The following is a 23,222-nucleotide window of genomic DNA, read 5'->3' as shown; positions in this document are numbered from 1 at the left end:
TAGAAGAGGAGGATACAAGCAGGGTCATTTTAATACAGGAAGTGGCCCTTGTGTAATTTCTGCGGCCACTTGGAAAAAACATTGTACTAACGAAGGCGCAGAAGTTAATGACACTGCACTAGAGTCTTCTGTGCATGCGCAATATCTTTGGAAATATCCCTGGCTCCATGTTTCCAATCATTTCAGAAATACGGTGAAGGTGTCATACTGTATATTCCAAAGGTATCACTGGGAAAATGAAGCGGGTGTCCACAAGGTAAGTAAATGTAATGGGTGCAAGGTGTGCAGTGCAGCCGTGGGCCCGCTTTGAGTCGGGGACCCGAGTGCACTGAACACCTGCACCTTCTATTGATAAAGCACTGAAATATGACATAGACTGGGAAAGTCCAACACACTTATTAAGCTGGGAGCTATAGTAACTCGATCTTAAGAACAATCCTACTGTACATACATTACCTGTAGGTTCACAAGTTATTAATTTTGTACTTGATGGGCGGCTGATGTTTTTCTCCACCTTGGAATGTAAAATAGTGAAAAGAAATTTACTAATGTATATATTGCCAATGATTCATACAAATACTGAAATAAGCCAACAACTGAAATATTAATAACATACAGTTTGTCCGCTCCTTAACATGTACAGATGAATCTCAAAGGTCACCAGTTCAGCCCAGAGCCAGCAGCTTCCACAGCCATGGAGTAATATATGGGTGAGAAGAACCGGTGACCAGATTAACAATGGAGCTGCAGCTCCAGGCCGCCCCATCAAAATAGGCCCAGAGGATCAGATGCGCTGCTGTACACAGGAATCGTTTTCTTTCCTGTTACAGCGGAGGCAGCAAACCCCCCTCCCCCGCTTTCCTGCCCGGGGTTGAAAACCCCTGCTTAATAATTTTGCTGATGGCGGCACAGTGGAATGCTTCAAAAAGACTCCTTGCACCACACACCACACTCTCCAGCGCAACCGCTTCATGACGGAACATTGCATCCCGCCACGTGACATGACAAAAGCGCTGCGCAGCCGCTCCACCACTGTGTAGAACTGCTGTCCAAGTGTGCCCTGTGCAGCAGCCGGCTCAGCTCCATGAAGGTAGCTCTGATGGCTGTGACTGAGCTACCCGGCAGCTGCTGATCAGAGAAGGGGTGTCAGTGTCCTGCAGGGCCTCTGTAAAAGGTATGCACTGTCACTGACTGAAGATGTTACTAATTATATTTTTATACATTACTAATTTACTACACAGAGCTGTGTTGTGTCGTTTCTATGCCGTGAGTGCCGCTGAACATCGTTTGTATGCTGAGGAGCTGCAGCTTCTTGCGGAAGGCACCGGTTTTTATACATCACTGTTCACGCTGGGAAGGAGTGCCGTTGGACTGTTTGTGTGTGTGTGTGTATATATATATATATATATATATATATATATAGTAACGTATTGCTGCCTAGCTTATCCTTTTTGACAAATCTATGCATATTGGGGGTCATTCCGAGTTGTTTGCTCGTTGCCGATTTTCGCTATACTGCGATTAGTCGCTTACTGCGCATGCGCAAGGTTGGCAGAGCGCATGCGCTTAGTTATTTTACACAAAAGTTAGGTATTTTACTCACGGCATAACAAGGGCCCTCATTCCGAGTTGTTCGCTCGGTAAATTTCATCGCATCGCAGCGTTTTTCTGCTTAGTACGCATGCGCAATGTTCGCACTGCGACTGCGCCAAGTAATTTTGCTATGAAGATAGTTTTTTTACTCACGGCTTTTTCTTCGCTCCGGCGAACGTAATGTGATTGACAGGAAATGGGTGTTACTGGGCGGAAACACGGCGTTTTATGGGCGTGTGGATGAAAACGCTACCGTTTCCGGAAAAAACGCAGGAGTGGCCGGAGAAACGGAGGAGTGTCTGGGCGAACGCTGGGTGTGTTTATGACGTCAAACCAGGAACGACAAGCACTGAACTGATCGCAGATGCCGAGTAAGTCTGAAGCTACTCTGAAACTGCTAAGTAGTTTGTAATCGCAATATTGCGAATACATCGGTCGCAATTTTAAGAAGCTAAGATACACTCCCAGTAGGCGTAGGCTTAGCGTGAGCAACTCTGCTAAATTCGCCTTGCGAGCGATCAACTCGGAATGAGGGCCAAAGCTTTTTCATCGCTGTGCTGATCGTAGTGTGATTGACAGGAAGTGGGTGTTTCTGGGTGGAAACTGGGCGTTTTTTTGGGGAGTGTGCGTAAAAACGCAGGCGTTCGAGTTGCAAAATTCAGGAGTGGCTGGAGAAATGGGGGAGTGGTTGGGCAAACGCTGGGTGTGTTTGTGACGTCAAACCAGGAACGAAAAGGACTGAGCTGGTCGCAATGGCTGAGTAAGTCTGGAGCTACTCAGAAACTGCTAAGAAATTTCTATTCGCAGTTCTGCTAATCTTTTGTTCGCAACTCTGCTAAGCTAAGATACACTCCCAGAGGGCAGTGGCCTAGCGTGTGCAATGCTGCTAAAAGCAGCTAGCGAGCGAACAACCCAGAATCACCCCCATTGTGTATATACATATATTTTTTTTATATATATATATATATATATATATATATACAAATAGAAAGCCACAGCACTCGCCACCCCAGAAGCGGGGTACAGCAATGCACTAACCACTCAAAGGGTGGGGTGCACATAACACAGCATTCACCATCCCAGAAGAGGGGTACACAGCTGCACTTACCACTCACAGGGTGGGGTGCATGTAGTTCCCTTTATTTTTTTGAGCAGTGTATATATTGTTTCACACTCCTCAACTCTGTTATATGAGTGGCTGCTAGGAGCAGGTGTTTATATGTGGTTATTAGCCACATACAGGCCCGGCCCTACACATACGCTGACTACACGGCTGCATAGAGCGCTGGATGGGTGAGGGTGCTGCTGAAGTCATCGGTACTCTCTCTGCCGCTGCCGCTTCACCTGGCCGACCTGGACAGTAACAGCCAGGCTCCTCTGGTAAGAGCACAGAGGAAACCTGGAACTGCCTGCTCCGCCTCCCGGGAGACTGCTCTGTCTCCACAGCCCTTCCCCGATGCCAGGTAACAGGGGGAGGGAGACAATGCAGCGTCTTCTAACGAGGAGGAGCTGGAGCTATGACCTATATATGGAACATGGCAGAGGCAACTCCCACTGTACAGTGTGTGTGTGTGTGTGTGTGTGTGTGTGTGTGTGTGTGTGTCAGTGTGACCGTGTGCTTCTGGTTGCTGTACCATATGTGTGTGCCAGTGTGCCCCTATACAGTCTATGTAACATGTATAAGCGCTCTACAGTGGTGTAATGTGTATAAGTGGGTCCTCTGTACTGTAACGTGTATAAGCGGCTCCTCTGTGGTGTAACATGTATAAGCAACTCCTCTGCAGTGTTATGTGTATAAGCGGCTCCTCTGTGGTGTAACGTGTATAAGCGGCTCCTCTGTGGTGTAATGTGTATAAGTGGATCCACTGAGGTGTAACATGTATAAGCAGCTCCTCTGTGCTGTAACGTGTATAAGTGGCTCCTCTGTGGTGTAACGTGTATAAGTGGATCTACTAAGGTGTAACGTGTATAAGCGGGTCCTCTGTGGTGTAACGTGTATAAGTGGATCTACTGAGGTGTAACGTGTATAAGCAGCTCCTCTGTGGTGTAATGTGTATAAGTGGATCCACTGAGGTGTAACGTGTATAAGCAGCTCCTCTGTGGTGTAACGTGTATAAGTGGCTCCTCTGTGGTGTAATGTGTATAAGTGGATCTACTGAGGTGTAACGTGTATAAATGGCTCTACTGTGGTGTAACGTGTATAAACAGCTCTACTGGGGTGTGACGTGTATAAGTGGTTCTACTGTGGTTTAACTGGGGTGTGACGTGTATAAGCGGCTCTACTGGGGTGTGACATGTATAAGCGGCTCTACTGTGCGGGTAATGTGAATTTATACTATTCTGTGGCCACGCCCCTTCCCCACTAAGACAGGTCCTATATTTTCCACACAATAGGCCCTTCATAAATTTCAGCTCCAGGTCAATGGGGACCTTAATCTGGCACTGATGCTGTCAAAGGGGAACTACTGAGGTGAAAAAATATTTTATTAGCTTGAAGCTTCAGCCTGTTGATTGCAATGACTGATGATCCTGTCCAATGGCAGTGACGGTAAAAAAACACTGAAATATTATTGCACACGATCATCTGCCCATCCATCATATAAACTATATTACAGTCTGCAGTAAGCAGCTGGGGCAGAGGGGGGATTTGAGGTCATGGCTGCTGGAGCTCATATGCATCATCCCGGCTCTGGGGCCACACACACTCTCACAATGACCTGGACCCTTACACACTGTCACACTGACCAAGACCCACACCCACTGTCACACTGGCCAGGCCACTCACCAGGGGCCATACACACTATCACACTGACCAGGAGCCACACACAGTGTCACACTGACCAGGCCACTCACACAGTGTCACACTGACCAGGCCACTCACACAGTGTCACACTGACCAGGCCACTCACACAGTGTCACACTGACCAGGCCACTCACACAGTGTCACACTGACCAGACCGCTCACATTGTCACTCTACTCATGCCTTTCCCAATCTGGTGGAGACCTGGGTTGGGGGGCCCTTAAATTTTGTTATAGGGACAACAAAGTTCTAGTTACTTCCCTGCTCACTACATAAGAAAACCTTCATGTTTACATTCTTTTAAGCCGCCTCAGAGCCCTAAAACTGTATTCATTATATATATATATATATATATATATATATATATACTCCCGGAGATGCGGCACTCTGGTTCACTTTAGAAAATACAAAGCGGGTGTAGATCTACAATTGGGAGTCCACACCCGCTTTGTATTTTCTAAAGTGAACCAGAGTGCCGCATCTCCGGGAGTGTATTTAGACTTACATGAAGGCACCGGTGCAGGTGATATGATTAGTTAAGGGGAGTGCCAGACCGACAGGAGTCTTTTATATATATATATATATATATATATATATATATAATACAGCAGCTAATAGCATTAATATTTTACACTTAATATTAGTGAAACCTCTGTACACCTGCCACCAATATTTGTTTATTTGGCCGTGTAAAGGTGTCCATACACCATGGAGAGGTATCACATTCATTTTGGCGCACGCAATACTCCTTAAACTCCCCGCCAGCCGCCGGCAGATCTTGGACTCAGGATATCATTAGTCCAGGTCACCTCACTCACGAGCTAAAGTTAGATTGCATGCGATCTAACATTAAAGCACATCATCGCAAGCGACAGGGCCAGGTCTTACCTGCTGCAGGTAAGATCTGAAAACCCTGGTTACGACCCCCGGGAGCGCGCCTCTGATCGTATGTAGACACGATGTGGTCCACTACGTCGGCCTGATGCCTCATATCATATCGTCCTAGTGTGTGGGCAACGTAACTCCTCTGCTGCTGATAAAGTTTAATATAGTCTGCTCAATCTTATCAAACTCATGTTTATATAAATCTTTAAAATACAAATAAAGCATGCATCAATAACTAGGTTCTCTGCATCCTTCTCAATTTATACAGCAGCTATACTAGCCTACAGACTCCAGGCAGTCAGTCAGGGATAGCTCCCTGGCACAGCTATAGTTAATGTCTGTAAGGTGATTGTGATGCGTTAGTGACATCACATGTGTTTGTGATGCGTTAGTGACATCACAGGCACTGGGACAGCAATACAATCTTGTCACTGCTCCACTGCCAGTCATTGCTCACAGCACCTTACGGTCAGTGCAGCAGCTTTTATTTCTCTGCGAGTTTATACTCAAAGACTTAATCTCTGCGACTTATTGTTCACTAGAACGTGAGTCTGCCAAGGAACATGAGTTCCTGCTTTATTTTATTTATGTGCCTCCTGATTCCTGGGGAGCTTAACGCCGGGCCTTTCCCAGCAGGGTGGAGACAAGCCTCCATGAACGATGCCACCAACAAAAAGCTAATGGAAAGGCGTCATGTACATCCCCAGGATGGGCACCGCCAACAACAACATTATGTGCGGTACCAGGAGCATCATCACGGGGGCTATAAGGAACATCATCATAGGCGCCCCCAGGAGTAGAATGAGGTACACCCCCAGGAGCAGAATGAGGTACACCACCAGGAGCAGAATGACGGACAACCCCAGGAGCAGCCACAGACAAAGTGGATTCGTCCAGAAATTTGTGTCTGGATTGGTGAAGTGGCTCCTGATTGCCGGGGCAGCATTTGTAATATATGCCTGAGCTTGTACTCAGGGGCGTAGGGAGGGTGGTTCCAGTGGAGCACCAGCCCCTTCCCCTCGCATTTCCTCCCCTTTCTCTCTCCCTGTCTCCCCCTTTCTATCTCTCCCACTTTTTCTCTCTCTCTCTCCCTCCCCTCCCCCGCTCCCTCTTACCCCCCTCATTCACTCTCACTATTCTCCTCCCTCCCTCTACTCTCTCGTCCTGGGCTTCACCCCCCACCCCCTTTTCCCTCGCTGCCTCCTCTTTCTCTTTCTCTCTGTCTGTCTCCCCCTTCTCTCTCACCTTTCTCTCTCTCTCTCTCCCCCCTTTCTATCTCATCTCTCCTCTCACCCCTACCACTCTCATACTGTCTCCCGCTTCTCTCCCGTTTCTCTCTCCCCCTACTCCCCCTTTCTCTCTACCCCCTCTCTGTCGCCCCCTTCTCTCTCTCTCTCTCTCTCTCCCTCCCTCCCCCTTCTCTCTCTCTATCTCCCCCTTCACTTTCTCTCTGTCTCAACCCTTCTTCTCTCTCTCTCTCTCTCTCTCTCTCTCTCTCTCTCTGTATCTCCTCTCTTCTCTCTCTCTCTACCCCCCAACCCCCCTTGGTGTCTTCCCTTCTGTCTGTCTCTCCCCTCTCTGTTTCTTCCCCCTTCTCTCTCTCTCTCTCTCTCTCTCTGTTTCTTCCACCTTCTATTTCTCTCCTCTTGACCCCCCATCTCTCTCCCTTTCTCTTCCCCTTTCACATTCTCCCACTCTCTTCTTCCTTCTTTCTCTGTTTCCCCTTCTCTCTCCCTGGGCGCGATGTACTAAAGGGAAAATGCAGTAAAACTCACGTTTTAATGAGGTTTTACCACATTTTCATGTGTACTAAGACCTGGCCTTCGAGTTTTCGCTGCTGAGGGTATCACCAACTTTTTATGGTGATATTCTATAGAAGCATGTGGGCTTCTTTTGCAGCCACCACTCAGATCCGCACCCACTGCTCAGCACCGCACCCGCCGACACCCCCTCAGCTGTGTCCAGGCAGCTGTGCTCCACGATCCCCAACCCAGGGACTCCCAGCACACGTCCCCTCCCGGGGCTGGGAGGTGATGGACCCTGACAGGCATCGTAGGGGACCTCTGTCTCCGCATTGCGATGTTAAGTGCTTATGTTGCATCGATGCAAGGGGCAGTGATTTATTTTAATACATCCCGCCCTCTGTGTCTACCCCATATCTCTCCCTTCTCTTTTTCTGTCTTCCCCTTCTCTGTTTCCATTCTCTCCCTCTTCTCTTTCTCTACCTCTCCTTTCTCTCTATCTCTTATTCTCTCCTTTCTTACTATCTCCCCCCTTTGTCTCACCTCCTCTCTCTCTCTCGTCCCTTTATCTCTTTCTCTCTTACCCTTTCTCTCTTTCCCTCTCTCTCACACCCCCTTTATCTTTATCTTTCCCCCCTTTCTCTCTCTCTCCCTCTCCTTTCTCTCCCCCCTTTCACCCACTTTATCTTCTCTCTCACCCCCTTTTATCTTTCTCTCTCCCCTTTTTCTCTCTTCCTCTCTCTCTCTCCCTCTCGCCTCCCTTTATCTCTTTCTCTACCCCCCTTTCTCTCCCCCCCTTCTCTCTCGCTCTCCTACCCCCTTCTCTCTCTCTCTCTCTCTCCCTTTCCTGAATGCAAGTATGCCAGGGAGGGTTAGGGTTATGCTGCGGGAGGAGTGGATAGGGTTAGGTACCCGGGTGATGGTTAGGGTTAGGCTCTGGGAAGGGGAGGTTAGAACTAAACTGCGGTGTTTTGTTCATATGTTTGGAAATCCAGTCATAAGGACACAGAGACATGCGAGTTCACTGCTGTGCTGTTTTATTCCATCACCAACTCCAGACACACTGCACACTGGACCACCCACTTCCCAGCATCCCCCTGGTCCTAGGGACCATCACTGAAGATTCAGGCTTACACATATTAGTAAGGGAGTGTCTACAAATATTAAGCATTCTAATACACTAACATCACATCCTCTTTTCTTTAAAGATAAGCCCTGTACGCTTCAATGCAACAATTAACAACGTCATATTAAGAACATCATCTAACACGTTTCAATGAGTCTCTCAGGTCTGCGTATTTCCCTTTTGGGTCTTTCATACACAGTCTGTGTTTCATCAACCATGTTGGACCTTTCTAGAATCGTGGTTGGTTCACCATTATCAGGATCATCATACATGTCAGATGAAGGGTATTCTACAGTCATGTTGTCTTCATTATGGTTAGGTTGAGATCTTAAATCCACCCAATTTCTTCTTACTTCCGTTCCACGCTCTGTATGTATAGTCTAAGCTCTTGGTGCTACTTGTGCTTGCACAATACCTTTCTGCACCCAAATACCTTTCCGTGATCTCTGAGACAGACTTGGTCACCCGATTTTAGATCAGATAAGCTTTTTGTTCGCCTGTCATGGAACAGTTTCTGTTTCGCCTGTTGACGTTCCTTACTCAGTGTGACCAACGCTGAGTTATGTGTATTAAGCAGTTCATCATGTATCGAGAGATTTGCTCTAATCCTCCTTCCCATCAGCATTTGTGCAGGAGAAAGTCCATTCTGTAAAGGTGTACTGCGGTAGATTAAAATACTTTTGTAGAAATCTTCTTTACCTTCTTGAGCTTTTTTTCATGAGACTCTTTACAGTTTTTACTGAACTTTCCACCAACCCATTTGAGCGTGGATAGTGGGGACTTGACGTAGTATGGACAAAATCCCACTCACCAGCAAATTGTCTAAATTCAGCACTGGAAAACTGAGGACCATTGTCAGTGAACACTTCCATAGGAACACCATGCCTTGCAAAGATTGACTTCATGCAATTGATTACGGCTTTACTAGTAGTTGTATGTAGTGTTTTCACCTCAGGGTAGTTAGAGTAATAATCAGTCAGGACAATGTACGTTTTCCCATTACAATCAAACAAATCTGCGACAACTTTCTGGTACGGTCTCTCTGACACTGCATGAGGACTCAGTGGCTCGACTTGTTGTTTCGGTCTATACGTAAGACATAATTCACATGTAGCTGTAGTCTGTGCTATGTCTTGGTTCATTCTTGTCCAATACATAACTTCACGCGCTCTCCGCTTACATTTTTCTTCTCCTAAGTGGCCTTCATGTATCTTGCACAGCATAGTTTTTCTTAGTCGTGCAGGTATGACAAACCTATTGCCTTTGTAAATAATACCATCAACAACTGTAAGGTCACTGCGGTACATCCAATAATCATGAATAGACAGCGGGCACACATTTTTTTCTGCTGGCCAACCTTTCAGAATGATATCTTTCAACACTTTAATTGTGTCATCTGTCTCAGTTTCGTTCCTAATCTGTTCTTGTCTTGCAAGAGACACTGGTAGAGAAGCAACAATCAAATTAACATAGGCTTCTATCTCTTCATCCATCAGACTTTTGAAACCGGGACAGTACAGCAAGTGTACATCATATTTCTGTAGTCTGATAAGCATTCGTTGAATTCTCATGGGACATTCATGTAATGATTTAGTCATGATAACTACCAATGGCTTGTGGTCAGTTTCCACTGTAAATGTTTGACCATACACAAACTGATGAAATCGCTCACATGCATATGTGATCGCTAGAAGTTTTTTTTCTATCTGAGCATACCTTGTTTCAGCACTTGTCAGTGCTCTTGATGCATAGATTACTGATTGCCATGTATCCTCATGTTCTTGTAACAACACTGAGCTTAAGCCAAATTGCGAAGCATCTGCTGAAATTCTTATTCTGTTCGCAGGATCAAAGAATTTTAGCACTGGTTGCTCTGTAATGATCTGTTTCAAGTTTTGCCAACTTTCTTCTTGTTCATGTGACCACATCCACTCGTTATCTTTGTCCAACAATCATCTAAGAGAGGCTGTTCATTCAGAGAGTTGAGAAATAAACTTTCCTAAATAAGTAATCATTCCTAGGAATCTTCTGACGTTGTCTTTATTGTTAGGACGTTCCATGTTCACTATGGCTGATATTTTCTTTGGGTCTGGTTTTACACCTTGATCCGAGACCACATCACCCATAAAGGTAAGTGTATTCATGCCAAATTCACATTTGTCCTTGTTTAGCTTTAGATTCACTTTCTTGACAAGTTCCATTACTTGTCTCAATCTAGAATCATGTTCTTCCTTTGTAGATCCCCAGACAATAATGTCATCCATCATTGTTTCAACACCTGGAATATGTTCAAAAATCATGTGTGTCTTTTTGTGATATACTTCTGGAGCAGACAATATTCCATATGGTAGTCGAAGAAATCTGTATCGACCTTCTGGTGTAATAAATTTACAAAGCTTTGAGCTGGCCTCACCTAGCTTCATTTGCCAGAATCCTGAAGATGCATACAATTTACTAACCATTTAGCTCCCGCAAATTGCGACATGATTTCAGCTCTAGTTGGTAGTTTGAAATGTTCCCGTTTAATAGCTTTGTTTAAATCTCTGGGGTCTAGACATATTCTGAGTTGTCCATTTTTCTATTCAACAATTACTAAGGAGCTTACCCATTCAGTAGGCTCATCAACTTTCTGTATCACACCCAAGGCTTCCATGCGATTTAACTCTTGTTTCAGTTTTTCTCTCAGCGCAAATGGCACTTTTCTACAGGGGTGTATCACTGAAGAAACGTGCGTGTCTATACTTATTTTATGCTCTCCAGGCAAGCAACCTAGATCTTCAAACAAGTCTCTGTATTCTGTAAACATCGATTTGCAGTCATCTTCTACTTGTGATGTCACCATAAAAACTTTCATTAGCAAGCTTAGTTTCTCACAGGAACTTAATCCTAGAATCGGTTGCACATTTTTATCCACAATCAGTAGAGATGTTTTAAACTGTTGTCCCTTATATTTCAGTATCACTAAGCATGTACCTTTCACAGGAATTTCCTCCCCAGTGTACCCTGTAACTTTCACTTTGGCTGGATGAATTTTAGGTTTTACTCTAAAAGTCTTATAGTTTTGAAATTATATTAAATTCACCTGCGCGCCAGTATCGAGCTTAAAGGGAATGACAATCTCGTTCACAGTTAAAGGGACAATCCATTTTTTCTTATCTGCACTGCAAAGTTCAATGCAATCCACAAAGAATTCCTCTGTTTAACAGCATGCACTTTGGTTGTTTCACTTTTCATTTTACAGCATTTGGCAAAGTGATTTAGTCTACCACATTTCATGCAGGTTTTACCATAAGCATGGCACATTTTAGGATTGTGAGCATTTCCACATCTACTACAAATTTCCTTATTAGACTGTGGCTTAGACGGCTTCATTCTTGAGAATGGAGGTTTTCTTGGCTCTGTTTAGCACCATCAACTTCCTTGTGTAACGTTTTGGCTTGAATTCTAGTTATTTCTGCAGATCTGCACATAGTCACTGCCTTATCTAGTGTTTGGTCTTTCTCTCTCAGCAGTCTCTCTCTGAGTCCATTATCAGGTATTCCACAGACAATACAATCTCTAATCAGTGAATTCTTTAAATCACCAAACTCACAGGTGTTACTGAGTGATTGCAGCTCTGTAACATACTGATCAAATCCATCTCCAGACTTCTGATCACATGTGAAAAACTTATATCTTTCACATGTCACATTTTTCCTCGGCACAAAGTAATCTTCAAACTTTTGCATTATAGAAGATAGCACAATATTCTGCCCCTCATCAAACTGAAAACTATTATAAATGTCCAGCACATCCTCTCCTATCACATGGAGGAAAATGGATGCCTTAGTTTTGTCAGCCTCTGTATCAGCTCCACATGCTGCAAGATATATATTAAACCTTTGCTTAAATCTTTTCCAGTTTTCAGACAAGTTACCAGACATCAGCATGCCGGTTGGAGGAGCCAGTTTATCCATGGTTACTCACTGTTTGAAGAGAGGAGCACACGGCAGGCTTTGCAGACACTGAGTATCACAGCCTTACAGACTGCTGCAAGATTTTTTCACACTCTGAGAGCACTAGCAGTCTAAGTTAAACTTCTTCTGACACCATGTTTTGTTCATATGTTTGGAAATCCAGTCATAAGGACACAGAGACATGTGCGTTCACTGCTGTGCTGTTTTATTCCATCACCAACTCCAGACACACTGCACACTGGACCACCCACTTCCCAGCCTCCCCCTGGTCCTAGGGACCATCACTGAAGATTCAGGCTTACACATATTAGTAAGGGAGTGTCTACAAATATTAAGCATTCTAATACACTAACATCACATGCGGGAGGTTAGGGGAGGGGTAGGGTTAAGCAGCATGAGGGTAGAGTTAGGGGTAGGCTGAGGGACGGTTAGGGAGAGGGTAAGGGGTAGGTTTAATTTACTTACCAAGAAGTGTCGGGATTCTGACCATGGGGATCCTCACTATTGGGATCTCGTACCCAACCCATAGACGAGCACATACAGATATAGGCAAATAACGACGTAGAGGGGCACATAAAGGCATATTGTAGGCACATATGGACATAGGGGAGTACATACAGGCATACTGTAGGCCCACATGAACATAGAAGACCACCTGAGCTCCAAATTCTAACTTGCCACTGGAATGACTTTACACCACTGGATGCCGCACCACAACACGGGAGACCCGCTCCTCCCACACCACTAGTCACACCGCAACAGCACTGGTCACACTCTCTGTGGTGGCACACAATAGGCCCTTCATCAATTTCAGCTCCAGGCCCATGTGGACCTTAATCTGGCACCGCCTATCGCCACATAATACATCTACCCCCATGTGTCTGAGCTCAGTGTGGTCTTACGACATCCACATACAGAGCTTGATTCTAATCCGGTTCTTGCATCTTTTGCTGCAGTTGCATCTGCGACTTTATGCTAATGCTGCTACAGAGCCCTTCCTTGGTGTACATTTGAGCATGTTAGCAATGTACTAAGGCTTGGAGTAAGATAAAGTGGACGGACATAAAGTACCAACCAATCAGCTCCTAACTTCCATGTTATAGCCTTTGTTTGAAAAAATGACAGGAGATGGTTGGCTGGTACTTACCTCCGTCCACTTTATCTCTCTCCAAGGCTTAGTCGACCTCATAGACCCCTATGTGTTGGAATCAGCACTGCAACTCTGTGTGTAGACAACTGAGACTTATGTGCCATGCGACTCAAATGCATGTGCAGTGAAGAAAAATTGCTCCACTGCGCCCCACATTGGTACTGCGTGGGAACCAGGCCCACAAATTTTTAGTTTGGCCAAAGGGAGGCCATAGTCCAAAGACTACTTTCTAGTGCAGCAAATTTGTTAGCAGATGGGCAAAACCATGTGCACTGCAGGGGGAAAATATAATATGTGCAGAGAGAGTTAGATTTGGGTGGTTTAGTTTGTTTCTGTGCAGAGTAAATACTGGCTGCTTTATTTTTACACTGCAATTTACATTTCAGTTTGAACACACCCCACCCAAATCTCCCTGCACGTTATATTTGCCCCCTCCCCCCCCTCCTGCAGTGCACATGGTTTTGCCCAGCTGCTAATAAATTTGCTGCTACGATCAGGTCTGGATTAGGCCCATAGTTGTAACCACGGCCATAGAGAGCTTGCTCAGACCCAGTATTTTAGGGGGCTTGACCTAATCATGGAGCTGCACTGACCTACACAGGGGGCCCCATGTGCCCCTCAGCCAGGGTCAGATCTGGGACGGGGGGGGGGGTCAATCAGTGCAATCAGTTCCACCCCCACAGCAGACAGAGGAGACTTCCTGGACCAACCACAGCCCAGGACAGAGCAGCGTGTGCTGGGCTGGGGTGAGAGGCGGCTTCTGGGGTAGGGACACATTGTCCTGGCCAAGAAGTACCAGGCCTGGGCAATTAATACCCTCCCCCCTCTTGGCACCACTGTCTATTTGATATACCATACAGTACATGGAATTGTTTGTGCTGTGGTTTGTGTTGTGAGTTTTAAATGGTTGCATTAAGGACGTATTACTGGAGTAAGTTAAAATTATGTAGTGTAGTTTTAAATGGTTGCATTTGTGGAATGCTATACGGGCACATGGCTGCATTGGTAATGTAAGAGCAGAGATGTACTTAGAATGGGTGTGTCCTGTACTGCATACCCTGCACCCAGAGTGTACTTACCTTGTGATGGAATCTTTGGGAAGATGACGCCGTACAGTGATAGCAAAGACACTGGGGGAGATGTGCTAAGCCTTGGTAGCTGACTGGCTGGTAATTTATCTCTCTCCACTTTATCATTCACAAAGGCTAAGTACATCTGCTCCTCTGGCATATTTCCAGAGCCTTTGTTCTTTTGTTCGCATGTATCATCTTCCCTAATATCACTGGGAAGATGGCACCGTAAAGGTACAAGGTAAAATGCAGGGTCCAGAGGGGCTACTAGACACTGGACCTCTCGGGTGTTCATACACCCATGTGAAAGGGTCACAGTGAAGTGAGCACAGTCAGTAGCAATGAGAGCTCATCATGATACAGTACAATGCTGTCTGTGTTTACAGTAATTGGTTACATTTGTGGGTATCCGGACTATAGATCTACACTAAAAAGGTCTACAGGCAATAGGTCTACCACTAATGGTAGACATGCATTAGGTTGACAGGGTCAAAAGGTCAACATGTAAAAGGTAGACATTTCAACAGGACGACAGGGTCAAAAGGCCGACAGGGTCAACAGGTCGACATGACAATGGTCAACACACATATGGTAGGCACACATTTTTATTTAATTTTTTCCATTTTGTTCAACTTTTTCATACTTTACCATCCATATGGACTACGATTGGGAATAGTAACCTGTGCTGAGCGCAGTGATAACAGAGCGAGACTCCTTGCCCGAAGTTCGCTCGCCATGCGAGGGGACGCAGTACACTAATAGGACTTGGTCAGGGAGCGGAAGGACACAAGCACCCCGGTCACCTAGCAACAGCAGGGCACTGCCTATGACATACAGTATATTTAATTATCAAACTACATTTCTAATAGATAAATTCCCATTATATGTACATCTCACCTCGCTGTTTCCAATACAAAGGAAAAGTATGGTTTTACTAGCTACAGTATCTATCTGCAGCCGGAGCCCTTGTGTCTTGGTACTAGTTCTGGCCTGTGGATACCTCGCCTGGTTACCTTCCCTTGTCTACTACAGAGTTACTGTGTTCAGCTCCGTGTCAGCTGCATAGTCTGTCATGTTTATCATCTATCATTTCAGCCAGCATATTCATCATCTGTTTTCAGTGTACTTATGTGTTTCCTCTGCATTTCTTCCGTATCCATACTACCTCTAGCTCCACCTGTTGGTTCAGAGTCCTTAGTGTTCTATGCTCTCTCTTTCTCCCTAAACTCACTAGCTCACATTCCATCGGCCTTGTCTCTCTCCCATCTTTATATCCTTGGCTCTCCCGATGTTCCCTGGCACTGCAGTGTCATTCTATTTCTCTTTTCTCTGATGTCCTAGTGGATGCTGGGAACTCCGTAAGGACCATGGGGAATAGACGGGCTCCGCAGGAGACTGGGCACTCTAAGAAAGAATTAGGACTACTGGTGTGCACTGGCTCCTCCCTCTATGCCCCTCCTCCAGACCTCAGTTAGAATCTGTGCCTGGCTCGAGCTGGTTGCACACTAGGGGCTCTCCTGAGCTCCTAGAAAAGAAAGTATAATTTTAGGTTTTTTTATTTTCAGTGAGATCTGCTGGCAACAGACTCACTGCTACGAGGGACTTAGGGGAGAGAAGCGAACCTACCTGCTTGCAGCTAGCTTGGGCTTCTAGGCTACTGGACACCATTAGCTCCAGAGGGATCGAACACAGGCCCAGCCTCGGTCGTCCGGTCCCGGAGCCGCGCCGCCGTCCCCCTTGCAGAGCCAGAAGCAAGAAGAACGTCCTGGAAATCGGCGGCTGAAGACTCCGGTCTTCATTAAGGTAGTGCACAGCACTGCAGCTGTGCGCCATTGCTCCCTATGCACACCACATACTCCGGTCACTGATGGGTGCAGGGCGCTGGGGGGGGCGCCCCGGGCTGCAATTAGAGTACCTTACATGGCGAACAGCACATAATATAGTCTAATAAACTATATATGTGCAAAAATCCCCCGCCATAATATAAATATAAAGTGCGCCGAGAAGGGGGCGGGGCTATCTCCCTCAGCACACTGGCGCCATTTCCTCTTCACAGCTCCACTGGAAGACAGCTCCCCAGGCTCTCCCCTGCAGTTTCCAGGCTCAAAGGGTAAAAAAGAGAGGGGGAGCACTAAATTTAGGCGCAAAACTGTATTGTATTGCTGCTATAGGGAAAATCACTTTCTGTAATAGTGTAAATCCCTGTTTATATAGCGCTGTGGTGTGTGCTGGCATACTCTCTCTCTGTCTCCCCAAAGGACTTTGTGGGGTCCTGTCCTCAGTCAGAGCATTCCCTGTGTGTGTGCGGTGTGTCGGTACGGCTGTGTCGACATGTTTGATGAGGAGGCTTATGTGGAGGCGGAGCAGGTGCCGATAAATGTGATGTCACCCCCTGCGGGGTCGACACCAGAGTGGATGGATATGTGGAAGGTTTTACACGACAGTGTCAACTCCTTACATAAAAGGTTCGATGACATAACAGTTGTGGGACAGCCGGCTTCTCAGCCAGTGCCTGCCCAGGCGTCTCAAAGGCCATCAGGGGCTCAAAAACGCCCGCTACCTCAGATGGCAGACACAGATGTCGACACGGAGTCTGACTCCAGTGTCGACGAGGACGAGACTAATGTACATTCCACTAGGGCCATCCGTTACATGATTACGGCAATGAAAAATGTGTTGCACATTTATGACATTAACCCAAGTACCACTAAAAAGTAGAGATGAGCGCCTGAAATTTTTCGGGTTTTGTGTTTTGGTTTTGGGTTCGGTTCCGCGGCCGTGTTTTGGGTTCGAACGCGTTTTGGCAAAACCTCACCGAATTTTTTTTGTCGGATTCGGGTGTGTTTTGGATTCGGGTGTTTTTTTCCAAAAACACTAAAAAACAGCTTAAATCATAGAATTTGGGGGTCATTTTGATCCCAAAGTATTATTAACCTCAAAAACCATAATTTACACTCATTTTCAGTCTATTCTGAATACCTCACACCTCACAATATTATTTTTAGTCCTAAAATTTGCACCGAGGTCGCTGTGTGAGTAAGATAAGCGACCCTAGTGGCCGACACAAACACCGGGCCCATCTAGGAGTGGCACTGCAGTGTCACGCAGGATGTCCCTTCCAAAAAACCCTCCCCAAACAGCACATGACGCAAAGAAAAAAAGAGGCGCAATGAGGTAGCTGTGTGAGTAAGATTAGCGACCCTAGTGGCCGACACAAACACCGGGCCCATCTAGGAGTGGCACTGCAGTGTCACGCAGGATGGCCCTTCCAAAAAACCCTCCCCAAACAGCACATGACGCAAAGAAAAAAAGAGGCGCAATGAGGTAGCTGACTGTGTGAGTAAGATTAGCGACCCTAGTGGCCGACACAAACACCGGGCACATCTAGGAGTGGCACTGCAGTGTCACGCAGGATGTCCCTTCCAAAAAACCCTCCCCAAACAGCACATGACGCAAAGAAAAAAAGAGGCGCAATGAGGTAGCTGTGTGAGTAAGATTAGCGACCCTAGTGGCCGACACAAACACCGGGCCCATCTAGGAGTGGCACTGCAGTGTCACGCAGGATGTCCCTTCCAAAAAACCCTCCCCAATCAGCACATGATGCAAAGAAAAAGAAAAGAAAAAAGAGGTGCAAGATGGAATTATCCTTGGGCCCTCCCACCCACCCTTATGTTGTATAAACAAAACAGGACATGCACACTTTAACCAACCCATCATTTCAGTGACAGGGTCTGCCACACGACTGTGACTGATATGACGGGTTGGTTTGGACCCCCCCCAAAAAAGAAGCAATTAATCTCTCCTTGCACAAACTGGCTCTACAGAGGCAAGATGTCCACCTCATCTTCACCCTCCGATATATCACCGTGTACATCCCCCTCCTCACAGATTATCAATTCGTCCCCACTGGAATCCACCATCTCAGCTCCCTGTGTACTTTGTGGAGGCAATTGCTGCTGGTCAATGTCTCCGCGGAGGAATTGATTATAATTCATTTTAATGAACATCATCTTCTCCACATTTTCTGGATGTAACCTCGTACGCCGATTGCTGACAAGGTGAGCGGCGGCACTAAACACTCTTTCGGAGTACACACTTGTGGGAGGGCAACTTAGGTAGAATAAAGCCAGTTTGTGCAAGGGCCTCCAAATTGCCTCTTTTTCCTGCCAGTATAAGTACGGACTGTGTGACGTGCCTACTTGGATGCGGTCACTCATATAATCCTCCACCATTCTATCAATGTTGAGAGAATCATATGCAGTGACAGTAGACGACATGTCCGTAATCGTTGTCAGGTCCTTCAGTCCGGACCAGATGTCAGCATCAGCAGTCGCTCCAGACTGCCCTGCATCACCGCCAGCGGGTGGGCTCGGAATTCTGAGCCTTTTCCTCGCACCCCCAGTTGCGGGAGAATGTGAAGGAGGAGATGTTGACAGGTCGCGTTCCGCTTGACTTGACAATTTTGTCACCAGCAGGTCTTTCAACCCCAGCAGACCTGTGTCTGCCGGAAAGAGAGATCCAAGGTAGGCTTTAAATCTAGGATCGAGCACGGTGGCCAAAATGTAGTGCTCTGATTTCAACAGATTGACCACCCGTGAATCCTTGTTAAGCGAATTAAGGGCTGCATCCACAAGTCCCACATGCCTAGCGGAATCGCTCCGTGTTAGCTCCTTCTTCAATGCCTCCAGCTTCTTCTGCAAAAGCCTGATGAGGGGAATGACCTGACTCAGGCTGGCAGTGTCTGAACTGACTTCACGTGTGGCAAGTTCAAAGGGCATCAGAACCTTGCACAACGTTGAAATCATTCTCCACTGCACTTGAGACAGGTGCATTCCATCTCCTATATCGTGCTCAATTGTATAGGCTTGAATGGCCTTTTGCTGCTCCTCCAACCTCTGAAGCATATAGAGGGTTGAATTCCACCTCGTTACCACTTCTTGCTTCAGATGATGGCAGGGCAGGTTCAGTAGTTTTTGGTGGTGCTCCAGTCTTCTGTACGTGGTGCCTGTACGCCGAAAGTGTCCCGCAATTCTTCTGGCCACCGACAGCATCTCTTGCACACCCCTGTCGTTTTTTAAAAAATTCTGCACCACCAAATTCAAGGTATGTGCAAAACATGGGACGTGCTGGAATTTGCCCATATTTAATGCACACACAATATTGCTGGCGTTGTCCGATGCCACAAATCCACAGGAGAGTCCAATTGGGGTAAGCCATTCCGCGATGATCTTCCTCAGTTGCCGTAAGAGGTTTTCAGCTGTGAGCGTATTCTGGAAAGCGGTGATACAAAGCGTAGCCTGCCTAGGAAAGAGTTGGCGTTTGCGAGATGCTGCTACTGGTGCCGCCGCTGCTGTTCTTGCGGCGGGAGTCCATACATCTACCCAGTGGGCTGTCACAGTCATATAGTCCTGACCCTGCCCTGCTCCACTTGTCCACATGTCCGTGGTTAAGTGGACATTGGGTACAACTGCATTTTTTAGGACACTGGTGAGTCTTTTTCTGACGTCCGTGTACATTCTCGGTATCGCCTGCCTAGAGAAGTGGAACCTAGATGGTATTTGGTAACGGGGGCACACTGCCTCAATAAATTGTCTAGTTCCCTGTGAACTAACGGCGGATACCGGACGCACGTCTAACACCAACATAGTTGTCAAGGACTCAGTTATCCGCTTTGCAGTAGGATGACTGCTGTGATATTTCATCTTCCTCGCAAAGGACTGTTGAACAGTCAATTGCTTACTGGAAGTAGTACAAGTGGGCTTACGACTTCCCCTCTGGGATGACCATCGACTCCCAGCGGCAACAACAGCAGCGCCAGCAGCAGTAGGCGTTACACGCAAGGATGCATCGGAGGAATCCCAGGCAGGAGAGGACTCGTCAGACTTGCCAGTGACATGGCCTGCAGGACTATTGGCATTCCTGGGGAAGGAGGAAATTGACACTGAGGGAGTTGGTGGGGTGGTTTGCGTGAGCTTGGTTACAAGAGGAAGGGATTTACTGGTCAGTGGACTGCTTCCGCTGTCACCCAAAGTTTTTGAACTTGTCACTGACTTATTATGAATGCGCTGCAGGTGACGTATAAGGGAGGATGTTCCGAGGTGGTTAACGTCCTTACCCCTACTTATTACAGCTTGACAAAGGGAACACACGGCTTGACACCTGTTGTCCGCATTTCTGGTGAAATACCTCCACACCGAAGAGCTGATTTTTTTGGTATTTTCACCTGGCATGTCAACGGCCATATTCCTCCCACGGACAACAGGTGTCTCCCCGGGTGCCTGACTTAAACAAACCACCTCACCATCAGAATCCTTCTGGTCAATTTCCTCCCCAGCGCCAGCAACACCCATATCCTCCTCATCCTGGTGTACTTCAACACTGACATCTTCAATCTGACTATCAGGAACTGGACTGCGGGTGCTCCTTCCAGCACTTGCAGGGGGCATGCAAATAGTGGAAGGCGCATGCTCTTCACGTCCAGTGTTGGGAAGGTCAGGCATCGCAAACGACACAATTGGACTCTCCTTGTGGATTTGGGATTTCAAAGAACGCACAGTTCTTTGCGGTGCTTTTGCCAGCTTGAGTCTTTTCAGTTTTCTAGCGAGAGGCTGAGTGCTTCCATCCTCATGTGAAGCTGAACCACTAGCCATGAACATAGGCCAGGGCCTCAGCCGTTCCTTGCCACTCCGTGTGGTAAATGGCATATTGGCAAGTTTACGCTTCTCCTCCGACAATTTTATTTTAGGTTTTGGAGTCCTTTTTTTTCTGATATTTGGTGTTTTGGATTTGACATGCTCTGTACTATGACATTGGGCATCGGCCTTGGCAGACGACGTTGCTGGCATTTCATCGTCTCGGCCATGACTAGTGGCAGCAGCTTCAGCACGAGGTGGAAGTGGATCTTGATCTTTCCCTAATTTTGGAACCTCAACTTTTTTGTTCTCCATATTTTATAGGCAGAACTAAAAGGCACCTCAGGTAAACAATGGAGATGGATGGATTGGATACTAGTATACAATTATGGACGGACTGCCACGGTTAGGTGGTATAAAAAAACCACGGTTAGGTGGTATATATTGTAATACAATTATGGATGGACGGACTGCCTGCCGAGTGCCGACACAGAGGTAGCCACAGCCGTGAACTACCGCACTGTACACTGGTTGATAAAGAGATAGTAGTATACTCGTAACAACTAGTATGACACTATGACGGTATAAAGAATGAAAAAAAAACCACGGTTAGGTGGTATATATTATAATAATACAATTATGGATGGACGGACTGCCTGCCGAGTTCCGACACAGAGGTAGCCACAGCCGTGAACTACCGCACTGTACACTGGTTGATAAAGAGATAGTAGTATACTCGTAACAACTAGTATGACTGACTATGACGGTATAAAGAATGAAAAAAAAACCACGGTTAGGTGGTATATATTGTAATACAATTATGGATGGACGGACTGCCTGCCGAGTTCCGACACAGAGGTAGCCACAGCCGTGAACTACCGCACTGTACACTGGTTGATAAAGAGATAGTAGTATACTCGTAACAACTAGTATGACTGACTATGACGGTATAAAGAATGAAAAAAAAACCACGGTTAGGTGGTATATATTGTAATACAATTATGGATGGACGGACTGCCTGCCGAGTTCCGACACAGAGGTAGCCACAGCCGTGAACTACCGCACTGTACACTGGTTGATAAAGAGATAGTAGTATACTCGTAACAACTAGTATGACTGACTATGACGGTATAAAGAATGAAAAAAAAACCACGGTTAGGTGGTATATATTATAATACAATTATGGATGGACGGACTGCCTGCCGACTGCCGACACAGAGGTAGCCACAGCCGTGAACTACCGCACTGTACACTGGTTGATAAAGAGATAGTAGTATACTCGTAACAACTAGTATGACACTATGACGGTATAAAGAATGAAAAAAAAACCACGGTTAGGTGGTATATATTATAATACAATTATGGATGGACGGACTGCCTGCCGACTGCCGACACAGAGGTAGCCACAGCCGTGAACTACCGCACTGTGCACTGGTTGATAAAGAGATAGTAGTATACTCGTAACAACTAGTATGACACTATGACGGTATAAAGAATGAAAAAAAAACCACGGTTAGGTGGTATATATTATAATACAATTATGGATGGACGGACTGCCTGCCGAGTGCCGACACAGAGGTAGCCACAGCCGTGAACTACCGCACTGTACACTGGTTGATAAAGAGATAGTAGTATACTCGTAACAACTAGTATGACTGACTATGACGGTATAAAGAATGAAAAAAAAACCACGGTTAGGTGGTATATATTATAATACAATTATGGATGGACGGACTGCCTGCCGACTGCCGACACAGAGGTAGCCACAGCCGTGAACTACCGCACTGTACACTGGTTGATAAAGAGATAGTAGTATACTCGTAACAACTAGTATGACACTATGACGGTATAAAGAATGGAAAAAAAACCACGGTTAGGTGGTATATATTATAATACAATTATGGATGGACGGACTGCCTGCCGACTGCCGACACAGAGGTAGCCACAGCCGTGAACTACCGCACTGTACACTGGTTGATAAAGAGATAGTAGTATACTCGTAACAACTAGTATGACACTATGACGGTATAAAGAATGAAAAAAAAACCACGGTTAGGTGGTATATATTATAATAATACAATTATGGATGGACGGACTGCCTGCCGACTGCCGACACAGAGGTAGCCACAGCCGTGAACTACCGCACTGTACACTGGTTGATAAAGAGATAGTAGTATACTCGTAACAACTAGTATGACTATGACGACGGTATAAAGAAAGAAAAAAAAAATACCACGGTTAGGTGGTATATAATTATACAATTATGG

The 23,222-nt window shown here is 46.2% G+C and overlaps 1 protein-coding gene and 1 long non-coding RNA gene across 3 annotated transcripts in view; one reads left to right on the top strand and one right to left on the bottom strand.

Moving 5' to 3' along the window:
* DTHD1 (death domain containing 1) overlaps nt 1–23,222 on the bottom strand; it is a 133,500-nt gene that overhangs the window by 4,217 nt on the left and 106,061 nt on the right. The window contains exon 9 of the mRNA XM_063922333.1: nt 457–514. Coding sequence (XP_063778403.1) covers nt 457–514 — 58 coding nt within the window. The remainder of the gene's footprint in view (nt 1–456; nt 515–23,222) is intronic.
* LOC134927613 (uncharacterized) overlaps nt 1–23,222 on the top strand; it is a 70,775-nt gene that overhangs the window by 9,796 nt on the left and 37,757 nt on the right. The window lies entirely within an intron of this gene.

Source organism: Pseudophryne corroboree, chromosome 1 (genome assembly GCF_028390025.1).
Source record: "Pseudophryne corroboree isolate aPseCor3 chromosome 1, aPseCor3.hap2, whole genome shotgun sequence".
Lineage (NCBI taxonomy): Eukaryota > Metazoa > Chordata > Amphibia > Anura > Myobatrachidae > Pseudophryne > Pseudophryne corroboree.
The sequence above is the reverse complement of the archived record's forward strand: the minus strand, read 5'-3'. Positions and strand labels throughout refer to the sequence as shown.